Source organism: Hippoglossus hippoglossus, chromosome 13 (genome assembly GCF_009819705.1).
Source record: "Hippoglossus hippoglossus isolate fHipHip1 chromosome 13, fHipHip1.pri, whole genome shotgun sequence".
Classification (NCBI taxonomy): domain Eukaryota; kingdom Metazoa; phylum Chordata; class Actinopteri; order Pleuronectiformes; family Pleuronectidae; genus Hippoglossus; species Hippoglossus hippoglossus.
In genome coordinates, this window is record NC_047163.1 from 1808306 (window position 1) to 1826962 (window position 18657).

General features: G+C 43.8%; 3 protein-coding genes across 4 annotated transcripts in view; 2 read left to right on the forward strand and 1 right to left on the reverse strand.

Annotated features, from left to right (window-relative positions):
• The window catches only part of capn5a (calpain 5a), a 33300-nt gene that overhangs the window by 2603 nt on the left and 12040 nt on the right, over positions 1-18657 (forward strand). For both annotated transcript variants that reach the window (XR_004615814.1, XM_034603939.1), the window contains exons 2-3: positions 11336-11398; positions 14615-14774. Coding sequence is in view for 1 of the 2 variants with exons in the window: in XM_034603939.1 (XP_034459830.1) it covers positions 14619-14774 (156 nt within the window). In the remaining variant the exon portion in view is untranslated. The remainder of the gene's footprint in view (positions 1-11335; positions 11399-14614; positions 14775-18657) is intronic.
• Positions 749-4902, forward strand: dcun1d5 (DCN1, defective in cullin neddylation 1, domain containing 5 (S. cerevisiae)). The gene is made up of 10 exons (XM_034603941.1): positions 749-858; positions 1857-1907; positions 2018-2060; positions 2168-2267; positions 3302-3467; positions 3760-3851; positions 4059-4167; positions 4393-4497; positions 4587-4689; positions 4769-4902. Exons 4-10 carry the CDS (start codon positions 2200-2202, stop codon positions 4822-4824), a joined length of 699 nt encoding a protein of 232 aa, XP_034459832.1. The 5' UTR covers positions 749-858; positions 1857-1907; positions 2018-2060; positions 2168-2199; the 3' UTR covers positions 4825-4902.
• Positions 5604-9502, reverse strand: LOC117772643. The gene is made up of 4 exons (XM_034603940.1): positions 9260-9502; positions 8279-8442; positions 7276-7684; positions 5604-7161 (listed from the first exon to the last, which is right to left on the reverse strand). The coding sequence occupies exons 2-4, from the start codon at positions 8433-8435 to the stop codon at positions 6162-6164; spliced, it is 1566 nt and encodes a 521-aa protein (XP_034459831.1). The 5' UTR covers positions 8436-8442; positions 9260-9502; the 3' UTR covers positions 5604-6161.

The window sequence follows — 18657 nt, forward strand, 5'->3', positions numbered from 1 at the left end:
TGCTCCATCAGAATCCGATACAATTGAAGAAAATTCTGTTTGATTCTTCGAACGTTTTAAACCTAAAAGTCGTCTGTGGTCGTCCACTGGAGCCTCGTTCACGTGACGACCAGCGATGCTACAGGAACGTGTAGAGAGTTCTCAGTGACCTCGTCTCGCTGACCCATGGGCGAGGGCTTGTGGCTCCAGACGAGGACCACAGAAGACATCTCGGCTCAGAACCTGGTCTAAGTGAAGCTGTCTGAAGTAGAATGTGGATGTCGGGGCTCAGGGACACTCGGGTGACACCACAGGAGCAGGATGGAGACATGTTGTGTGTCTTTCTGTTGTGTTTCACGTTTGAAGTCTCGGTCACCATTGACTTCAGTTGTATTGGATTCTGCTGCAACAAGGTGTACCCCCGAGACACTGACACGTCCCCCCCCCCCCAGTGGTGGGTGGGTAATGAGGACAAGGTGAACTATCCCTTTAACAGCTGAGGTTCGAGTCCAGTGACAACACGTGAGAGCCAAAAACACCGGATTGTTCCTTAAAAAAACAACAACGTTTCACTTTCTTTGCTCTGGCGGGGGGGGGCACACTTTATTTATCTGTTTTAACTTGGGTTTTCAGTAGTTGTTTTATCAAATTTAATAAAGAAGACACCGTGGTTCTTTCCTTTATCTATCGTTGGAAAAACAAACATACACGTCCAAACATTCTGCTCTAGATTCCAACATTTGTTCTTCATCACACCCCCCATAAAGAGATGGTATAGTCCACTCCCCCGGAAACGCCGGCGACAACTGAGCTCCCCGGAGAAGAAGAAGCAGGTGGAGCTGGATCCTCAGAGAGAAGAAGAAGAAGAAAGAGAAGAAAGTGAGTGATGAGAGGAGGTGAAGCTTCTCCTCCTGACGTCTGTGATCCAGACTAACCGACCACCCGTCTCCTGCCGGGCGTGCACGAGCCGCGGCTGCTGTTGACACGCGAGCTAACGTTAGCATCGTAGCTCTGACACCCGCCGACACAACAAACAAAAGAAGCGTCCCGGCAGAGGGGAGACCGGATTCAAACCAACAACCTGCAGATTATCCTCTGGTTAAAGTTTCCCTGACGGGTAATCCACCAACACCCGCGAGATCTGACCACGGTGTGGGGAAAGACGTCATGCTAGCCTCGCTAGCCTCGTTCGGCTAGCATCAACGCATCAGTCTCAGCTGATTGAGTCACAACTGAACCCAGATCAGACCCTGAGTGGGAGTATTAGTATGAGTATTAGTATGAGTAATACTATTAGTATTATTCCAGTACTTCGTGTATGTGACTATTGTTTAAATCCATAATCTCTCCTGGTTTCCACTGGTCAACCAGGTCTGTGTATTTCTGTTTATTTTACAGGGAGGCGTTTTATTTATTTAAATTCTTTATGTAATCGGTCACATTGCGATCAGGCCCGAGAACAAGAAGCATTCACAGGCAGCAACACAGGAAACATAAATCAATTTAATAACGATCACGAGATTCAAATGAACCATCAGAAAGCAAAGATTTAAAATCTCCAAAGGGAACCCAGCACTTTAGTTTGAGGGAAGTTTGTGACTCTTTCCATTTAGGGTTCGTTAGGTAACTGAATCCAGCTCGGTCTAAAGTGAAGTAGCTTCTGGATCCTGTGATGTTTGTGTCTCCTCAACGGACTTAAAACATATTTAAAAACACGTTAAAGCAGCTGAAATAACCAACATTGGTTTATTTGTTTCTATCCATCTGTGTATCGATCTATTTATCTACCTGTCTATCTGTCTGTTTACCTGTCTATCTATCTATATCTGTTTATCTCTCTGATGTTCTGCTTGTCTCGACTCTCTGTCCACTCGTAGGAAAACCCTTCTCCAGCTGGAACTACAGTAACAGACACACTGGACAAGTTTGTATGTGGTTGTTTCATTTTTATTATTAATCCAGCATTTAAACAAAGCCATGTCTTAATATCAATGTTAATTTCATCGTTTAACTGAGGATTTCATTTCTTCTATTGTAGAATCTCTTCGAGTTGAATGGACAAGGAAGCCAGAAATACACAGGTACGAGCTTTATCCACCACGTGTAGTCGTTCTGCACATGATGGATCACCGGCTGTTGGATGTTATGTCACGACCCTCTTACAACATGTGATTTGTTTCCTGTGTAGCCCAGCTAGTGAAGCCAGTTAAAGGCTCAGTGATGCCTGTGAAGAAGAAGAGAAAACTCCCTGGTGCAGATGATCATGAGCACAAGTGTAAAATCACAAGGTAAACACAACACTCACTCACACACTCACTCACACTGTCTTCTATGGGCGTCTGTCTGCAATGCATCAACTGTCCTCTCAGGGGCGTTGAAACAGGGTCTGCAAAGCATTCCTATTGCCTGGGGCCCGGAGCTAATGGGGGGGGGGGGTCTCATGAACAGCTGATTATGATATTTGTAAGAAGCCCCTTCAAGTTCGAGTTCCTTTAGCTTTGGGCTCACAACGTCCCTTGAAACGCTCCTGCCTCACTCTGAACTGTTCTGCATCTCACTTCTGTTTGAGGGCTGTGACTCAGTCTGGGTCCTGGGTTCGTTTCCCATCTTGTCTGTCCCACACTCGGTGAGAGTCTGCTGAGTAAGAGGCTCTTTGCTGAGAGGACGACCTCTGGCTGAACCTGCAGGCGCCTGAAAAAGGTCTGGCAGGGTTGTCTTTCACCTGAACCCCCCCAACCTTCTCATTTTCCTCTGCTGTGTGCTGAGGGAATGTGAGGAGATGAATGTGGACTTTAAAGTTGCACTCGGAAAGCAGGAAGAGTAATGTCGTCCAGCTTCACGTGTGACGTCAGTTCTTTTTACTCACTTGGAAAACGCAGCACTCTTGATACTTGTCATCTTATCCAGCGCTGCCTCAGGCCACAGCAGGACGTGTCTAAACTGTCAGTTTATTAGGAACACCTAGATTTGGATACCGAACTAACACAATGAAGTTCAACGGAAACACTTCTCTGATAGTTTTATCTAAACGTGAACATTATTAAACTCTTAAAGACTTTTCTGTGAAACCAACAGAAGAAGAAAGTAGACCTTCTTCCAACTGAAAAGATTTGCAGCCACAGCTTCACTGGGTGTGTTGTGATCAGCAGCTTCTGCTTGAACCAGTAACTATTGTTTGATGTTTTTCACTCCAGATCCCTCTCACTGTGTAGCTTTGTTACAATAGCTGCTTTTCACATTGACCTTATGTGTTGAATCTGCGTCGCCTCAGTCACTGCACGATGTTGTTTCTTCATCGTCTCTTATCGTATCTTTGTTGCAGTTTCACTCGACCTCAGATCCGCGGAGCGAGGCCGATCACCAGCGACAAACTGTTCTCCAGCAGGAAGTGCTTGGCCTGGTTCCACAAGTACGCTGGTGCCGACAAGGTGGTGGATCCAGAGGCCATGGAGAGGTTCTGTGAAGATATCTGTGTGGAACCAGAGAATGTGAGTCGCCTTGGGTCCCACTGAGGAATCACAGCGACCATTAACCCAGAAATAAAAACACCAGTTATCCCCACGACTCCTGGGAAACGTGTGACGCTGCTGTTTAATGACACATTTGCAAATTAGTAAAGTATAAATGTTGGCAGCTGCACTTTGCAGATATTAGTTAATATTTGGATAAAGAAATGTTTTATGTGTAAGCAAATAACTTTGGTAACTATTTACCAACCGTGTACGTGCGAAAGTATGACGCTCACATGAAATGAGGATTCTTTGTCTCTCTGTCTTGCAGATTGTCATGTTAGTTTTAGCCTGGCATCTAGAAGCAGCTAATATGGGATTCTTCACAAAAGAAGAGTGGCTCAGGGGAATGACAGTATTACAGTAAGAACATTTTTATTTTTATTGTAAAAACATGAATTTGATTTTGAGTAACTGAAACTCACAGACACACAAATAAACATACAGATGAGATGTATCTTTTATGCTCAGGTGTCTCACCTCTGTCTGTAGTCGTCAGTTACCTGAAAGAAAAACACTTGAAGTGTGTGTATTTCACAATGTGTTCGTCTCCCCCCCCCCCCCTTGCAGGTGTGACTGCACAGAGAGGTTACAGAGCAAACTGGATTACATGCGCGGGGAGCTCAACGATTCTGTCCTCTTCAAAAACATCTACAGATACGCCTTTGACTTCTCCAGAGTGAGTTGGTTCTCTTGGTTTTGTTTGTCATCACTCTGCAGTGACTCTAGTTTGCACATTTTAGTAAATCGTTAATGTGATAAGATGAGCTTTGGTTTTATCCTTTTTAAATGACATTCCTTCAAAGGCTTCACTACACAGATGCTGATGTTGAGCTACATTTTGACTGGTTGGTTGAGGTGTAGATCTGTGATGATCCTTGTTTCCTGTCTGTCTTGTGTTCAGGACAGAGACCAGAGGAGTCTGGACATGGACACAGCAAAGTCTATGCTGGCTTTACTGCTGGGGAGAACATGGCCTCTGTTCCCCATCTTCCACCAGTTCCTGGAGGTAAAAGCAGAGAAAACTCGTCCTTTCCTCAATCTTCCCATCGCTGTGTTGCTTCCTCACTACCTCCCCCTCATTCTCCTCCCCCACAGCAGTCCAAGTACAAGGGGATGAATAAGGACCAGTGGTACAACGTCCTGGAGTTCAGCAGAACCATCAACACAGACCTCAGTAACTACGATGAAGATGGAGCTTGTGAGTAAACGCTTCCAGACATATTCCACAGTTCATGTCTGAAATCGGCTTGTTTTAACTGAACTGGTTTTGTTCTCAGGGCCAGTGCTGCTAGATGAGTTTGTGGAATGGCAGAAAACTCGGTCAGCATCGTAGCAACAACAACCCGACACCAAAAAGGAGGAAGAGGGAGAAAAACAAAAACCACAAACGCAGGAGGAATCTATTGTTAAATGAAAAACAGCTGAACACACACACACACACACACACACACACACACACACACGGACTGGAGGATCATCGCTGTGGACTCTGGGTACAGTCACATCCCATCAGAGATCGTCTCTGTTCATCGTCAGCCAACTGTTAAGAGGCCTTTCTCTCACAGAGTAGACTTTTTTAAGATAGGGTTAATTTGGAATAAAGAAACTGAACTAAGAAAACACACAAAACCAAAAAAAGAACTGAGAGAAGAGATGTGGAATTTGTTTTCTTGATAATTATTTTTTCCCCATTTTGTGTATTGTTTATAGATGTTTTCACAGTAATAAAAAAGGAAATTAAAATGTGACGAGCTGCTTCTTGATAATTACCACAAACTAAAGGTTTCATTCACCAAACACTTTGTGAATAAACAGCAGCTGAAGAAGACGTCTCAGGTCTCAGGTCTGTGACTCAGAGGCCTGTTCAGGGTTCGTCTGTACAATAAAGAAAGATGGACGACATGACGTGACCCAAAAGTGAAGCCTAAGTGTTTATCGCCCCCTGGTGGCTGGCTAGAGGGTAGGTCATAAACCCTGTCTTCTCGTGTTAGTGGATGTGACATGAAACAAACTAAAAAGTCAAAGACATCAAATACGTTTTTCTGAAAGATGGTTTCTGTCATTTTAGGTCTTATACTGTTTGTTCAACTTCATGTTTCTGATAAGTTTGATTTTGATGAATTATTTGATAAACAAAGGGCTGAGACGTCATGATTGACAGCTGAGGCTCTTGATCGATGGAGTGTATTGATAGACAGAGTTAGGGGCAGACATTTGGAGGGATTGTGTATTTTCTTTCTCGTGAATATTCAAGAACGCCTTGAGGTCATTTCTTAAGATTTGGAACAAACAATACTTTTGGACTCAAAGATGAACTGATTGGAATTTGGAGGTCAAAGGTCAAGGTCACAGTGACCTTACGAAGCCCTGGTTTGCCTCATGAACACCGACCACATCTTAAAGAGGATTTCAGAGAATCCTTTAGAATTTGGCACAACTTTTCACAAATGCTCGAAGATGAGCTCAAGTGGTCAAAAGCCACCTGACATGAGATTGGAAAAATAACTTGCAGAAGATATGAACTGAACTGTTTTGGCAAACAACTAAATAATCATACGTCTTTTAAACCACATGAAAATATTAAAGTCCACGTTTAGTTTATTTTCAGTTTTGTGGCTGAATATAGTAAAATCCTTTATAGAATATAATTCTATCATGAAAGTGTCTGAGTCATATTTCCATGTGGAAGTGCAGCCTCTCCTCTTGGTCCTCCCCCCTCGTGGCCCCCCTGTCCAGCGGCCCTGCTGAGGCGGCGGCCATGATTGCGTTGAGGCGTGTCAGAGAGAGGGAGCGCTGCTTCAGCCTCGGGGCGGGAACCGGCTCATCGGGGGCGGGGTCTGGCAGGTGGCAGTATCGATGGCCGTCCTCGTCGTACTGGTAAAGACGAATGATGCGGCTCCGACGGGCCGAACAGGGCGGGGAGGACGAAGCCTCTCCTCCTCCTCCTCCTCTTCCTCCTCCTCCTCCTCCTCCTCCTCCTCCCATGATGCCTCCTTGCGTGTCCTCTGATGTTTTCCTGTCCATCTCCTCATCTTCTGTTTGTTGAGAAATGTCTTTGTCCATTTGTCCTTCAGCTCCCTCTGTCTCATCTCTCTCTTTCTCCCTGTTCCCTTTCACCTCCTGCTCACTTCCTCTCCTCCCTTCATCCTCCCTCCTGCTATTCTCCTTCTCACCTGCGTCCTTCTCCTCCTCCTCCCTGCTCCCTCCATCTCTCTCCTCTCCATTGTCACTGTACTTGTCTTCATCTGTTTCACTTTGACTTCCTCCATTGTCTCCTATTAGATAAAGAACAGTGACCTCTCTTTCCTCTTCCTTCTCCCCTTCTTTCTTTTCCTCCAGACTTCTTCCTGCCTTGTCCTCCTCCTCCTCCTCCTCCTGCTCCTCTATCCCTCTCTTCTCCTCCTTCGTGTTGTCACATCCCTCCAGGTAGGCGGGGATTTCTTGCTGCTCCTCTCGTTTGAGCCTGAAGCTTCTCTGGGGTTTGACAGGAGGAGATGAGGCTGTTGATGAAATTGTCGTCTCCATGGTTACGCCGTCCCACACCTGTCCAATCCCAAAGGCCTCGTTGTCGTACATGGAAGGCAGTGTTGTCATGGAGACCTCAGAGTCACGGTGTGGCACGTCAGGTGGGCGTAGTGATCGTACCTTTGCAGAGATCGCCCCCAGACACCTGAGAGGAAAAGTGTAGATTATATTTATTATTCACACAATTATTCCATCTACAAAATAATTTAACAGAGAATGTATGAATCCCGGTGTGAACCACAGCTGCTTCTCAACGTACCTGAGAACATGAGCTCTGCTCAGAGCTCCAGCGCTGAATCCCAACACCAACGTCAGCAGCACTGACGCTGCCACAGCTCCTGCAAACTCTCCATTTGAAACTCCTGCCGGCTTCTCCTCCTTTTCAGATGCAGTGTTTCTCCTGATCCTGAGCGTCCTGCAGCTGCTGTCCTGTTCCTGGTTCTCCTGTTCCTGGTTCTCCTGATGGTGAGCACCAACGTGGAGCTCGTATGGCCACAGTGTGGTTCCCTCTGTGTGCTGCAGGAGGCAGTAGTACAGGCCGCTGTGGAGGCTGCTGCTGTTGGGGACAACCAGGCTCCCGTCCTGGTGCATGAATACAGGATCCAGTTCACTGTGAAGTCCAGGGGCCCGCAGGTCTCCAAAGGGGGTGTGCCAGTACTGGACCACACCTGCGGGGCGGAGGTGACGACAGGTGAGATGTTAGAGCTGCAGGTGGAGCTCTGTACCTCAGACGGTAAACAAAGATGAACATCTACACTTTCTCCCACTGTACAGAAATGAAGCCAGAATATCTGAGATACAAACACATTGAATTGATGCAGCCACCAGGGGGCGATCAAGATGCTTTGGCTTCACTCTTGAGGAGCTGTCATGTCGTCCATCTTGGTCGTCTCTGAGTTTTCAATGTGGATTAATCTGCTACTGAAAATATCTCCTACAATTGCACAGTTTACTTCTGTTTTAGAAACACAACAAAACCTTTTTCTGAATTCTTTATATTTTTTATTTAGGGGACAAATTACCTGTATGACTTTGAAACATGTGTCTTGTAGGTATTTTATTAGTATTTGGTGAAACAATGAGTCAAACCTTTTAAATATTAGACATTTAATCATCAGAATCTGATTCTATCAATTTAAAAACCATCCTCCTGGACAATCATAAATTATTGCCGACTCAGGTGAAATAATGGACGTTTCAGTGAACTGCTCAGATTTGGAGACAGAGCTGTCCATGTCTTTGTGTCCATGTTGATAACTGACCTGTGTTTCCTCCGTGTCCACAGTTTAAAGTCAGCTCCAGCTCTGGTTGACCTTTGACCCTGCAGGTTGCAGCGACGGTCAGGGGCCCCCGGTCTGTCGCTGCTGGACTCGCTGAGGCAGCCAGAAGAGCCGTGACAGTTAACCAGCTCGTTAACATCTTAAATCTGCAGAGGAACGGAAGACTCAGCTTTTATTAATGATGAAGCTGTTTAACTCTGTGACCTGTTTGTAAAAAGTAAACAGATTCTGATCTGCAGCTGTTCGGAGGAACTGAATCTGTTGATTGATTGAGTTTCATGTGTTCGTGTGTTTACAGAATGATTCTGAGTTTCGTGCTCATACAGAACAGCACCTGATGTATTTATAGACAGTGTGAGGCTTTACATGTAGATAGAGAATAAAATATTGATATTTCAGTCAATGTATTAGTTGGTTTTGGGAATGCTCATCCATTACAGCTTTTAAATCCAAATTGAAAACTTTTTTAATCACAAGTGCCTTAAATGCAAATATTTTAGAAAACTCTAAGGACATAACATCCTTGTATTGTATTTTATTATTTGACACATTTCTTTCTATTTTATTTGTTTTATTATACTCTTTCAATTTGTTGTTTTTTGTTTCTGTACAGATTTATCCTTTTTATCTCTTGACCTCTTTTTGGTTCTTTTTAATCTTTTGCTTGAAAGTTGCTGTGAACTGTGCTTTCATGTTTTAAATGGATTTCTTTTCATTCTGTCTGTGTTGTTTCTAATGTCCTGGTTCAGCAGCTGGAATCTGCATCTTTTATGAAATGTGCTTTATAATTAAAACCTTTTTGAACAAAACAAACAAAAAAAGCCTTGAACTCCACTCAGCTTAAACTCAATGGTACATGTCCACGTTCTAATGCTATAATCAGTGACACAGTTTCAGAGAAGTGATGAGTGAATCAGTGCATGAGATGTGAATCGTAGATCTGATCGTCTCTGTGATATTTACCTGGTGTGACGGTGGATTTCTCTGAAACGCAGCCGTGTTGTTCTTCTCTGGTGTGAACACAGATGAACGTGTCAGTGTCAGTCGCCTCTGGCAAAGTGTAAAGTGCAGTTTCTCACATGACACAGTGGATGTCGTCTCCTGTGATGATGTTAAAGATTAATCACATCTCAGACACAAACAGCTTCCTGGGAAACGCTCGTAACAATCGTTTCAGGCTGAATAAAGTGGAACCTGATGAACTGAGGTCGGACACATTGATCTCATTCAGGGGAAATGACTCTGAGCGTCTCTGTTAAAGCAACATGACTCATCTGAGGCACTGCACTCTAGTGGGGACTCACAGGAACTGCAAAGACATGAGCTTCATTTGCATCCGAGCGCCTCGTTTCTGCAGAATCACTGAACAAAGAGGTTTTCATTTGTCTCCTGTGTCTAACTGATCAGTTTCTCTTTTGATCTGCACACGTTCATGTTGACGTGACTGATATTTCTCACATTAAACACTGTGAGTCCAGGTTGAGCAGTAAAACCAGGAGAGCAGGGATTAGTGCAGAAACAAGGGTTTTATTCACCCAAAGTATTTTTAAGATTTATAAAATCAAAAAGCTGCTCGAGAGCTTAAACATCAGTCGACTAAACCAAACTTAACATACTGACTCTCCTCAGACCAAAGGACATCTTCTTAGCTCCTCACTGCAGGTTTATAAAGTCCATGCTGGCCAGTCCATAGATTATTGCAGGGGAGAAATCACAGTCCTCTTTGAACCGCTGTGGCACAGAGAACACCCCCTTCAGTCGACAGCAGAATGGTGCAGTCCAATCATCCTCCTCTACTTAAGTCGAGGTGTTGCAGCCGCTCAGTCGTTGTCAGGTTGTCGGGGGGGATGGTGGACAAGACACTGACAGTGAAGTAATTAGCAAAGCACTTTTAACTCACTAAAGTGAACAGAGTGCGTGCACTTAATTTAGAACAATAAAGTGGATCAAAGCAAAGTAGCTGTGATGTTTTAATGGTAAATCAAACAAAACATCAGCTTTAAGGTGCAGCAGCCGGCAGGAAGGAGAAGAGTTTGACTTTCATTCACTGGGAGTTGATGACTCATGATGTTTTGTTGCCTCCACAAAGGAGCTTGTTTTTTCACAAAGCTTCATGAACGTCTCCAGTTTGAATATCTGAGATCCTGCAGAGCCGAGCTGCTCAATTTAATAATCATTTATTTGTGGTCGCAGGAACTCCTTTTTTCATTATGACACCTTAATGCTGCAGATTTACAGAAAGGTGAAATATAAAAGTTCTATTATTGTGGAAAATACAGAGCGAAGTCAAGTGGTCTTTCTGTGGTTTCATTCAACATGAGTCACAACACATTCTGATCCATGAGATGAGAGAATGAGCAAAGGGGAAAGAGAAGATCGGTGTTTTCCTTCTCATCCTGAACACTGAGTTACATTCTGCCTTCAGCGTGTGGCGTCCTCCGGCCTAATGTCTGTAGAGCAGCTGGGACATGTCTGTTTATACCGTAGTTCAGCAGAAATCTCATGAGACAAAGGTTTCACTGGATTTGGTATCAAATCTCTCTGTAGCCTGTCAGTTGTTCATGTAGTCACTGCAGCATCCACTAGGGGGCAGTGGTGTATAATAACAATACATCATTTTGTAGTTTGAAGTTATTCTTTATTTCTTGGTTAGAAGTTAAATCATGATGTTCTTTATTCAGTACATTTTTAAATGATAACACTTCACAAACATTATTCGGGTTTGTTCATTCATCGTTGATTCCACTTTGTCCGTGTTGCACTTGAAGGCATCAATCAATCCGGCGGTGCCTTCAAGGAGTGTGGGAGACTTCCCCTCCCGGGGCCGGAGCTCCTCCCGCGGCTGTTTCCTCTCAGTGTGTGCGTGAGAGGGTTCAGTTCATGAGGACAGATCCGAACATCACAGAGGGACACGGAGGCAGAGGGACACCGGGACAACACCCGGAAAACACCCGGAAGCACCGGGTAAACACCGGGAAACCACCGGGACACCACCGGGCATCACCACCCAGGAAGCAGTGTGTGTGTTTGTGTGTGTTTGTGTCAGTGTGTGTGTGTGTGTGTGTGATTGAGGAGCTGCCATCAAACCAAACTCCCGCTCAGGTAAATATTAAATATTATATCTTTAAATGTTTAACTTCACTCTTATCAACAGGAAACTGCTTCCGTTGATTAAGTTTCATCAGATTCTCAGTTGAAGTTTTTACTGAAGAAACTTTGACTCAGTTTAAAGAAACAGTTTTATTTTTTAACCGCGAGTTTTATTTAAACTTCAGAATCAGAAACGTGTAAAGAACCAGTTTCACTCCGAACTGCTGAGATCAGATCACGTGACAGATCTGGAGAAACAATAACAAATATATGATTTTAATCTCAAATTAGATTAACGTCAACAAACACACATCCGGGTGAATGGTCTCCAAAATAAAATACAGAATGTGTATGAGGTGGAGGGTTTGGGAAACCAGGGGGGGGTGAAAAATAGATTTCTAAATCAGCAGCAGCCATTTATTCATGTGTGATGTGATGTTTGTTTATTTATGTGTTTGCTTTGTTGTTTGGTTGCATGTGTTTTGTTTTTGACGTCATTTATATAAAACAGTGCTCGTTTAAAGTAACTACCTCCAAACATCTAAATCTTTATTATCTTTATTCTTATAAAACAAATGTCCTCACATCAGATGGAAACTGTTGATCAAGTGTTGCAGCACAAAGTGAATCCGCTGCTTCCTCTTCCAGTCCTGGTCTTTTCCATCGAAGCACTTTTATTTATTTATTTTGAAGGCACGTTTATTAATTTCCCGTGTGACGTGTAGACTCTGGGGACTTCACACAGCTGAACAACGATCGAATCTCTTTTATTAAAAGTCTTTAATGTTTGAAACTTGAACCAAGTTAGTTCACTGTGGTTCTATCACGAACCTGCTTCATGTTCCCTCTGAAGGTTCCTCAGGTTCCTCAGGTTGGTTTCTGTGTGGTCACGTGTTCAGGCTGGTTTGTGTGCTGGTGCCCAGTTGAAACCACACCCGTGAACACATGGTGCTCATCTGCTGCTGCTTGTTCCACAGACGAGTCTCTGTCTGTAGCTCTTCTCACTGTCTGTAGGTTTCACTGGGTGAATGATGTGTTCACATAAACCTCTGGAGGAAATCCTCACGGTACAACATCCCTTTAAAACACATCTGGAGAATCTGGAGACGTCTGTTCTGTCAGTTAAACGTGTTTTCAAAAGAATGTGTATTTATCAGTTTCACCTCGTGTGACCGGTTCAAACTCATCCGTCACTTCAGTGTTGTTGCATCGTGGTGAAACTTTGAGCTTTCATAATGTATTTATAAACTTTTATCACTAAAGAAAATAAATCCACATGCAACTGAATGTTCTAAGTTATTGTAACAGAGCCGATGATTTATTTTGTTGGACTAAAGACGTCTTTCTCTTGTTGGTCTTTGTCTGTTCAGTGTCCTCTCATGTTTACTTTAAGTGACACTGATGTAATTACTGAGGATGCCATTAACTGTCTCCATGGTAACCAGCATCCAGGGTCTGGGCAGTGTTTGGAGGCTGAGGAGCTTCGGGTTAGTTTGTTAATGTTGAAATAAAACCCGTCATCGTTCACACTGTCGACAGTGAGACGTCATTTCACTTGGAAGCAAATTGAGCAGATTTTTTAAAAATCACTACAAACAGTAACTTTCCCTCTGATTCTCCAGCTTCAGATCAAACTGCAGGCGACAGGAACAGGTTTTTGTTTCAGAGTAAACGGTTTCTTCCGTCTTTCTCTTTAAACTGTTCCTTTAAAACACAACTTAAGTCCTCAGCCGGCGACTCACGCCTCCACCACTTCCTGTTTTGTCCGTCCTTACTTTATTATTTATCATCACTTTGTGAGGTCGACAGGAAGCTGCTGTTTGGACTTTAGAGGTTCCTGTTTTAGAAAGTTTGTTAACGTTGAGATGAGAGAAACTGTTTAAGAAACTCTGAGTCAGTTACCGTGGTAACGTACCCCAAGCTTCTCTGTTTCCTCCTGATGAGCCTGAAGAAACTACATCTGGATTAATGGACCAAACTTAATCAAATGTAAAAGTTTTTAACTAATTTCTCCAACTCAGGATCTTTAACTGCTGCCAGTGTTTGTTTGTGTATTAATGTCACACATGAATCTTTCTGGATTCATATGGAAGCTCTGCTCTTTATTTACCTGTTGCCGTGGTGATTCAAATATAAATATACACAAAGAATAATCCACGACTATAAAACCAAACCTACAGTAAGTCTCCCACCCTCCATGTGACAGGATGACAAACAGAAACTCAGACGGTTGTTTGACTATCACCTGCAAAGCAAACGCACACAGTCTTTAAAGAGTTGTTTCAAGAGGAGGACGACTTACAACCTTTTAATCTTTGTTTCTCTGTTTTCTGTCACATTTGCTGAGTCAAGACTTAATTTCACACTTTTATCCCTTTTGTTCGTGTGAGTATTTTGGTTTTGCCACATTACATTTACTATAATATTTAGTGTCTGAACAAAATGAGCAGTGAATTTCCTGTAATACTGTTTAAATCTTTACATTACATTACATTTAGCTGACGCTTTTATCCAAAGCGACTTACAATAAGTGCATTCAACCATGAGGGTACAAACCCAGAACAACAAGAATCCAGAAAGTACAATTTCTTAAAAAAAGCAAAACTACAAAGTGCTATAAGTAAGTGCCATTTAAGTGCTACTAAATTGTTAGTTTAAAAATGTTATTCAAGGTATAGTCGGAAAAGGTGTGTTTTTAATCTAAAACTATAGTTTAGCAGCTTTAAATCCTAGAAATGTTCTTTTGTTCCACACAAAATCCGTCGTGGATCATCGTAAACATGTGCTGTACGTTTACTTTCTATGTTGTCTGGTAAAAATGCAGGATAATCTGTGTTTTAATGGAATTACAGTCAAGTATGTTTGTTTATTTAAAGATGAATAATCCACATTTGTTAACATGAGCACTTCCATCGTGTAAATCTGCCAGATTTATGTTTCTGTTTTTATGTTTGCAGACATTAAAACCTAAGGGTAAAACATAAGGGTTTGAAAATGACAACTTCGGAATCACAATTTCATTAATAATTAGTAAAACAATGACACAACTGGTACTTCAGCTGAAGACGATGCTTCATGCAGAGCTCTGATAAAGTGTGTGTGTGTGTGTGTGTGTGTGTGTGTGTGTGTGTGTGTGTGTGTGTGTGTGTGTGTGTGTGTGTGTGTGTGTGTGTGTGTGTGTGTGTGTGTGTGTGTGTGTGTGTGTGTGTGTGTGTGTGTGTGTGTCAGGGCGATGGGGGTTCCGTACGAGGGCCAGTCCTTCTCTGCTCTTCGGAGGCAGTGCCAGCAGAATGGACGTCTGTTTGAAGACCCTCTGTTTCCTGCGTCCGACCAGTCTCTGTTCTACCAGAACAACAGCATCGGCCAAGTCACCTGGAAGAGGCCCAAGGTGAGAGCGAAGCCACAGGACGCAGGACTTTCACATGTTTTTAGATTCTACACATCGTCTGTGAAGGTGTGAAAATCATTTTCTGTCTTTTTAAACACTTACCTGGAGGTTTGGGCTGAAACTTTGTGGCAAACTCTGTGTTTATTCGACTAATCTGCAAAGTGAGAACTGGTCCAGTAAAGTTGGTGATTTAACATCATGATGGAGGCAGAGCTACAGATCAGCTGGTTTAAAGAGGAGGCAGAGCAGGAGACAGGAAGTGGTATGTGGTTAGGAGACAAAGGGAGCATGTATCCACAGGGGGGGGAGGGGTCACATGGACTGAATAGCCAAGAATCTCTGGAATTTATCTCCCAGAAATCGTTTAAAAGTCAGAACTACATGTGTCCCTCTCAGCTTCTATCGTTTCGTACTGAAGTGATTCTCATGTCTGTGGTTGAACGAGGACACCGAGGACGATGGGACTGAAATCACTTCAATTCTGTGTGTATTTTATATGATGGGATGATTGTGAAGAACAGAAACAAACACCACAGTGACCCCCTGCTGTTTTGGAGCCTGCGTCTAAACTTAAGCTGTAATTGAAACAGGATGTTGTGAAGCAGTGATCACACTGATCCTCCACGTTTCACCGCCTGTGTTTTAAATCCTGCTTTTCTCTTGAAGTATTGAGGAACTGGTCTGGGTCATATTTACAAAACTAGCACAAATATTTAGAGGATTCAGTGGCCTGAGGGCTCGGGTCCTGGGGGCTCGGGTCCTGGGGGCTCGGTCCTGGGGGCTCGGTCCTGAGGGCTCGGGTCCTGGGGGCTCGGGTCCTGGGGGCTCGGGTCCTGGGGGCTCGGTCCTGTGTTAGTATGTTGCCTGTGTCAGACTGTGCACGGATCAGTAACAGCTGTTCAGCAACGACTTGTTTTATATCAACAGCTGTTTAGATAAATATGAGCTTGAGAAAAGCTTTAAAACAACATGAGAACCAAGTCCGAGTCCATCCAAAGAGTTGAAACTTCATCAGATCTCCTGTAGTCAGATACATGAAGGTTCAGTTCCATACTTTTCTCATGACACCAGATCAGCATCAAACATTTCATAAAGATCACTGACGTGCTAAAGTGGAAAAAACCCTGAAGTGTGATCATGTGACGTGTACAGACGTGATTTCTGTTTAACATGTTGGTTTAAACAGTCGCTGACCCACAGTGTTTTTATTCAGTGCAGCCGTTAGACTGAGGATGGAGAAATATGATGCTCTTAGTTTAATCACTTAATGGCTTTCCAGTTTGTATCTGCTTCTGTTTACACTGTACACACACACACACACACACACACACACACACACACAGTGACTCAGACTGTTCAACCACTAATCACTGTGTTGCTCTATGACTGTAACATCATTATCTGCAGGTCAACATAATAATTAGCGAGCGTCACGTTTCACCTCCTCCTCTGTCGTCCTCATCTTTCTGTGACTTTCGGCCTGAATTCTGATCAACTCCCACCAGCGTCAACAATCATCCACACGTCTGATCCAAAACTTATTTACTTTCACGTTCATTAAATATTTGACTTATTGAAACAACAGCTTCTGTTCTGACCCTCCTTTATGTTCACAAGCTACTTCAGGCAGATCCTGGAGATCAGGAGTATGAAGTTAAAACAGGATTTCATGGCCTGGATAACTCTGAGAATGTGACCGTGTCCCTCACATGTTGTGTTTCTGCTGCTGCAGCTTCAGTCCTGTCTCCTGAGGCTGAGGGGACACTGGTCTGCTTCAGTCCTGTCTCCTGAGGCTGAAGTGACACTGGTCTGCTTCAGTCCTGTCTCCTGAGGCTGAGGTGACACTGGTCTGCTTCAGTCCTGTCTCCTGAGGCTGAAGTGACACTGGTCTGCTTCAGTCCTGTCTCCTGAGGCTGAAGTGACACTGGTCTGCTTCAGTCCTGTCTCCTGAGGCTGAGGGGACACTGGTCTGCTTCAGTCCCTGTCTCCTGAGGCTGAAGTGACACTGGTCTGCTTCAGTCCTGTCTCCTGAGGCTGAAGTGACACTGGTCTGCTTCAGTCCTGTCTCCTGAGGCTGAGGTGACACTGGTCTGCTTCAGTCCTGTGTCCTGAGGCTGAGGTGACACTGGTCTGCTTCAGTCCTGTCTCCTGAGGCTGAGGTGACACTGGTCTGCTTCAGTCCTGTCTCCTGAGGCTGAGGTGACACTGGTCTGCTTCAGTCCTGTCTCCTGAGGCTGAAGTGACACTGGTCTGCTTCAGTCCTGTCTCCTGAGGCTGAGGTGACACTGGTCTGCTTCAGTCCTGTCTCCTGAGGCTGAGGTGACACTGGTCTGCTTCAGTCCTGTCTCCTGAGGCTGAGGTGACACTGGTCTGCTTCAGTCCTGTCTCCTGAGGCTGAGGGGACACTGGTCTGCTTCAGTCCTGACACACAGCGAGTCCGTGATCCAGACGTGTTAAAGGGGACATAGCATGCCCATTTTACCACAAGTTGATATGGTTCCTTGGGGTCTTAATGAAATGTCTGTAACATACTTTGGTCAAAATACCACAAGGATCATATAAAACAGCCTTTTTACCCTGTATAAAACAGCCCTCCACAGAGTGACCTGTTTTGAGTGCCTGTTCCTTTAAATGCTAATGAGCCAGCTCCCCCCTCCCCCCTCTCCCCCCATGATTTTAAACAATATAAATTACATATTTTATATGATATAAATTATCAAATATGCATCCCATACTTTGTATTCCCCTTCTGTTGTCCTGGAGTTTTAATTTTCCCAATCACATAATTAAATGTCCCCCTCTGCCCCCCCACTACAAGCACACAAGCAGACAGACAGAGAGAGAAGGGGGGGTGGGCCAAGACCATGTAGGGAGACTTCCAGTTCCTTGTTACGACACAAAACCCAGGAAGCTCAATCGAGTCGCTCAAGCATGACGTTTCTGACTTAGAGGAACTATAACAAAACGCGCAAGTGTTTTTTCCCCAGAGTTTTTGGGTTGGTAGACATGAGCCAGATACCCACATTAACCTGTAGAAGCACTAACAAAGTGGAATTTGCATGATATGTCCCCTTTAACACAGAAAGTTGTAAAACACGGAGTCACTCCCTCTTCACCTCCACTCCCAGAACAGATCAATAACACCATTGATCGGAGTGCTTTCAGTTTCCTGTTTAATTATTCAGCTGCTCAGATCAGCAATGATTGACAGTAAAAGCTCAATAGTTCATATACTGAAAAGTCCCTGAGGAGTTCCACTGAGCCGATGTACAAACAGAGAAGTCTGAAACCGGCAGAGAACAAATACAAAGATGAACGTGTTTCAGATACTTTGTGTTTCCACGATAGTTTTCAACTACGTTCTAAATGTCCCACATTGAACTGAACATGGTCCGACATGACGTGACCTTTGACCTTTTGTCATTAAACACTATTTCTCGTGTGTGTGTGTGTGTGTGTGTGTGTGTGTGTGTGTGTGTGTGTGTGTGTGTGTGTGTGTGTGTGTGTGTGTGTGTGTGTGTGTGTGTGTGTGTGTGTGTGTGTGTGTGTGTGGCTGCTGCAGGAGAACCACCCAGGCTGGACCTGTCATGTGTGTGTTGTGGTTGAACAGATGAGGAATGTGTGTTGGTATATATATATATATATATAATGATACATATATAATACATGTACTTTAAATGCTGGCTTCTAATTTTCAGTCCGTTTAAAGCAGGAAACACAACATTCAATCCTCTCAGATCTGCTGCCCGACGTCCTGAGGACTGGATTTAAGATGAAGAGACGTTTTCTGTCTGTGTCTCTAAACTCTGGAATAGTTTCTTTCTTTCTGTTAATGTCTGTTTCAACTGAAACTTCTCAAACTATCATTTATCCTCCTTCATAT

Excerpts from the sequence above, each read along its gene's own strand:
- LOC117772643 (XM_034603940.1), bottom strand. The coding sequence starts at position 8,435 with ATGTTAACGAGCTGGTTAACTGTCACGGCTCTTCTGGCTGCCTCAGCG. Across the intron at positions 7,685-8,278 it reads TGGACACGGAGGAAACACAG|GTGTGGTCCAGTACTGGCAC; the intron begins GTCAGTTATCAA and ends TCCGCCCCGCAG. Across the intron at positions 7,162-7,275 it reads AGCAGAGCTCATGTTCTCAG|GTGTCTGGGGGCGATCTCTG; the intron begins GTACGTTGAGAA and ends TTTTCCTCTCAG.
- dcun1d5 (XM_034603941.1), top strand. The coding sequence starts at position 2,200 with ATGCCTGTGAAGAAGAAGAGAAAACTCCCTGGTGCAGATGATCATGAG. Across the intron at positions 2,268-3,301 it reads CACAAGTGTAAAATCACAAG|TTTCACTCGACCTCAGATCC; the intron begins GTAAACACAACA and ends TCTTTGTTGCAG. Across the intron at positions 4,690-4,768 it reads CTACGATGAAGATGGAGCTT|GGCCAGTGCTGCTAGATGAG; the intron begins GTGAGTAAACGC and ends TTTTGTTCTCAG.